Genomic DNA, 4,608 nt, shown 5'->3' on the forward strand with positions numbered 1-4,608 from the left:
GTGCGTGGACTAACGTTGGTATCTGTTAGTTGCGTTTACTGTTGGCAATTACTATGCTTTAGAATTCATGTGCGTGGACTAACGTTGGTATCTGTGTTACGTGTCTTTTTAGGAGATTTGACAATCTAATGATACTGACATAGATCAAGCTAAACACCAGTCTTGACAAGAAATCCAAGTTAACAGACGAATTAAAATTTAAGTCAGAAGAAATAATGGAACCTAGATGCTGCCTGACACATACAGTTTTGCTTTGAGGTTTATCCTTTGCCTTATAGGGCCACTGTTTGTTTCCCCTTAGATATCTAGTGAGCTCTTCAAAAATACTTATCTCTCTTCTCCAGTTTGCATCTGGAAGCAACATACTCTCGGCAGGGATTGTATCAGCTGATTAATAGCAAGGGCATGAGGGCACTCCAGAAATAGAAGTAATGATTGCTTTAAGTCCTCCTATCAATGAGGAATTGAGTCTGCAGTGGCTGGCTTGATTCATTAGAATAAGGATATTCATGAAGACAAAGGTCTGAGTGTAGACCTATGCAGGGCAGTTAGGGCTGTGCACTCCATCCATTTCCAGAGTGAGGGGCTGGAAGTACTCATCAGGTACCACACCAAGGACAGAACAATAGGAAGCTAAGTTTCCTACTAGTAGTCAATTCACGGTGTCCTCTAGATTTATCATACAGTGGAGGTATGTATTTTAACACCCCCAACTATTAACCTCCTGGAAGCACAATGGCTCCATAGGATGAGCTCTGGACTGCAAACCATAAGGTCGGTAGTTCGAGCCCACCAACTGCGCTGCCAGAGAAAGAATGAGCTTTCTGCTCCAGCAAAGATTTAAAACTTAGGAAACGTTATATGTGGTCACTATGAGCTGAAACCAACTTGATGGCACTTCACAGCAACAGCAGCTACTAATTTCCAAACAGTTGAGTGTGTTACTGATTCCCTTGTCTTGGACTTCAGTCTCTGATGTATCTTTTCATTTGTTTCAGAAAGTCGTATGATCCTGGATGCCTTTGCCCAGCAGTGCAGCCGAGTTCTTAGCCTCTTAAATTGCGGAGGAAAACTCCTGGACTCCAACCATTCTCAATCCATGATTTCTTGTGTAAAGCAAGAAGGCTCAAGTTATAACGAGAGACAGGAGCAATGCCACATTGGGAAAGGAGTCCACAGTCAGACTTCAGATAATGTAGACATAGAGATGCAATATATGCAAAGAAAGCAACAGACTTCTGCCTTCTTGAGAGTTTTCACGGACTCTCTACAAAATTACCTGCTCTCGGGGAGCTTTCCAACTCCAAACCCCGCGACGGTCAGTGACTACGGCCACCTGGCTGACATGGATCCTCTAGCAGCCTCCCCTGTGCATACACTCGGTGGCTGGACCTCCCCAGCAACCTCTGAATCCCACGGTCACCCATCTTCATCTACACTGCCAGAGGAGGAAGACGAAGAGGAAGAGGAAGGCTACTGCCCTCGATGCCAAGAGTTGGAACAGGAGGTTATTTCACTGCAACAAGAAAATGAAGAGCTCAGAAGGAAATTAGAGAGTATCCCAGGTACCCCGCCATATTACTTATTAGCCAACTACAGCCCTTCTTTTTGACAGTTCTCTCATATGTGTCAATGTATGTAGTTTTGTTGGGAGTCCAGCAGTGTATAAAAGTTGGGAAAACAGTTATATGAAGGAGCTTCAAAAAGTTTGTGGAAAAATTGAATTAAAAGATAATGAAATTTTCCTGTGAACTTTTTGAAGCCATCTCATACATGTGGGGATCTTAGCCTACCCCTTGCCAATGGGGAAATGACAGGATAAGCCACTAGCTTTTCCTGGTCTTTATTTAAGCTACAGTGTTGTTGGGCATAAGCCTGAAGACCATTAAAAAACAAAAAAAACAGTTGCCATGTAATCCATTCCAATTCATGGCAACTAACAAGTGTTATCAGAGTAGAACTGTGCTCTGTAAGGTTTTCAGTGGCTGACTTTTCAGAAGTAGATCACCAGGCCTTTCTTTCAAGGCACCTCAGGGTGGAGTCTAACTGCCAATATTTCAGTTAGCAGGAGAACACATTGATAGTTTGCACCACCAGAGGACTCCCTGAAGATCGTGGTTCTATTAAAAGATGCCTCTATCAATATACCTCGATATGGTATAATGATTGAAATAGGATAAATGACTCAGCCTAAGTTTCCTGCCAAAAATTGTCCTCTTCCTTTAAAATGGCTTTTGTATTTTAAAGTCTTGACTATATGCATTTTATTTGTTGATCATTGATAGAAATTTAAATGAATTGATAGTTTCAGAGGAAAGACCGGTGATACTAAACAACTGATCTCTTCTAACCTATTCATTTATCTCACCTTATTAGGTTTCAATAGGCATAATCTCTTTTTAACATGCACCCTCTCCCACTAAAGTTAATAAGAAACTGTAAACTAAAATTAGTAGGGCAAAGACAAATTAATAATTTAGCTGGTCCAAAACTAATAAGCATGAGACATTTTCTGAATTAGACTAAGCCCTGTTATCTTTATGGGGAAAAGCAGGAATTGAAATAAATGCATTCTGTCTTTTGGGGTATGAGCCTGGGATTAGATGTAGAGTCAGAGTGTCTTCCCAAGCCAGGCACTGTCTGCAGAGGAGAGACTGGTGGAACCAGGTTGAAGGCTGTGGAACCAGAACTCTGTTGGTTTCCTCGTATCATCAGGTCCAAGTCATCGCTCTGTAAATTATGGTTGATTCACTATGTACTGAGTGCTTTACCCAAAAGTGTTATTTTCCATTTTCACTCCCCACCCCTCTTCTTTCATGGGTGCACTATGCCATATAACAATAGTATCCCAGATACCAGTGGGCAACCTAGATATTTACATCAACCATTTGGCACTACAATGAAAGGACCTCAGCTTCCTCAGTACAGATGAACTCTCCTTGATCCCATCTGTACTTAACAGTTTCAGAATGCAAGAACGATTGACACACACAAGTGTCCAAGGTGGTGCTGTAGGTAGGATAAGCTCTGAACTGTTAACAGCAGCGTTGGCAGTTCAAACCCACCAGCTACTCCTTGGAAACTCTATACAGGGTTGCTATGAGTCGACTTGACAGCACTTAACAACAACAATGATGGCACTGGGTTAAACATTGGGCTGCTAACCGCAGGTCACCGGTTCAAACCCACCAACTGCTCTGCAGGAGAAAGATGAGACTGCCTGCTCCCATAAAACTTGACAGTCTCAGAAACCCTGTGTAGGGTTGCTGTGAGTCAGAGTTTACTCGGTGGCAGTGGGTTTGGTTTGGGAGTCTGGAATTCCTAACTCTAGCCAATGTTTTGTTCTCTTGTACATAGGACCGCTAAAAGTTGGAACTGACCCGACTGCACCTAAAAAGCACAATTCTCTTAATTTCAAATATTTGGCAAGCAGCCTGCCTTTGGTATATCCTAAACAAATTTGGAGTTCATTCTGCTTCTCATTACATACACCTGTGCCAATGAAATGTCTTTGGCAGCGATAACTCAGTGAAGGCCTATCTGTAATCATTGTCCAATTACACATCCTAGAAAAATGAAGATTCGTCTGTTTCTTGAGCCCTCCTGATGGTCAAGTGTTGAGTGATACTGAAATGCCTTCGGTTGGAATTAGGCTAATGGTCATGACTATTCCCACCATGAACCAATAGATTTTCTACACAGAGAATCATGTTGTTGTTGTTGCTTTTGATATTAGGTGCCACCTAGTTGCTTCCAACTCACAGTCACCCTGTGCATAGCAGAATGAAACACTGCCTGGTCCTGTGACATTCTCACAGTTGTTACACTTGAGCCCATTGCTGCTGCCACTGTGCCAGTCCGTCTTGTTGAGGGTCTTCCTCTTTACCAAGCATGATGTCCTTCTCCAGGAACCGATCCATCCTGATAACACGTTCAAAGTATGAGATCAAATGTCCTCATGAATCACTACTGGAGTCTAAGAAAAATAGATATGATTTGACCCCCACCATCCCAAGATTTGGATTCAGTAGGGTCATAAACTCTGATGAAAAGGAAGGAAACTATATTGAACACCAAAATAAAACAAAAACTTTCACCCAGGCTGGAGATGACCAGAATCCTGACGCAGAATGTACATGTGTTAAGTCAGGGAATGTCCTGCCCACAGGCCATATAAGGACCTTGAAATCATTTGGTCTGGCTTTACCAAGACAACCACAGTTCCGGTCATCACATTGTTGTTGTTGTAAGTTACCATCAAGTCGGTACTAACTCATAGCGAGACTATGCACAACAGACTGAAACACTGCCCAGTCCTGGGCCAACCTCACAATTTTGGCCACGCTTGAGCCCCTTGATGCTGCCATATTGCCAATCCATCTCGCTGGGGTGACTTCCTCTTTTCCTCTGACCCTCCACCATACCAAACATGATATCCTTCTCCAGCAATTGGTCCCTCCAGTTGGACAATATGTCCAAAGTATGAGAGACGAAGTTTGGCCATCCTGGCCTCCAAGGAGCACTCAGGCTGTACTTCTTCCAACACAGGTCTGTTTGTTCTTTTGGCAGCCCATGGCACTTTCAGTATTTTCCTCCAACACCATAACT

At 42.9% G+C, this 4,608-nt stretch overlaps 1 protein-coding gene across 1 annotated transcript in view; it reads left to right on the forward strand.

Annotated features, from left to right (window-relative positions):
• The window catches only part of BEND4 (BEN domain containing 4), a 55,113-nt gene that overhangs the window by 8,785 nt on the left and 41,720 nt on the right, over positions 1-4,608 (forward strand). The window contains exon 2 of the mRNA XM_006876598.1: positions 999-1,565. Within this exon, the coding sequence (XP_006876660.1) occupies positions 999-1,565 (567 nt within the window). The remainder of the gene's footprint in view (positions 1-998; positions 1,566-4,608) is intronic.

Source organism: Chrysochloris asiatica, unplaced genomic scaffold (genome assembly GCF_000296735.1).
Source record: "Chrysochloris asiatica unplaced genomic scaffold, ChrAsi1.0 scaffold00394, whole genome shotgun sequence".
NCBI lineage: Eukaryota > Metazoa > Chordata > Mammalia > Afrosoricida > Chrysochloridae > Chrysochloris > Chrysochloris asiatica.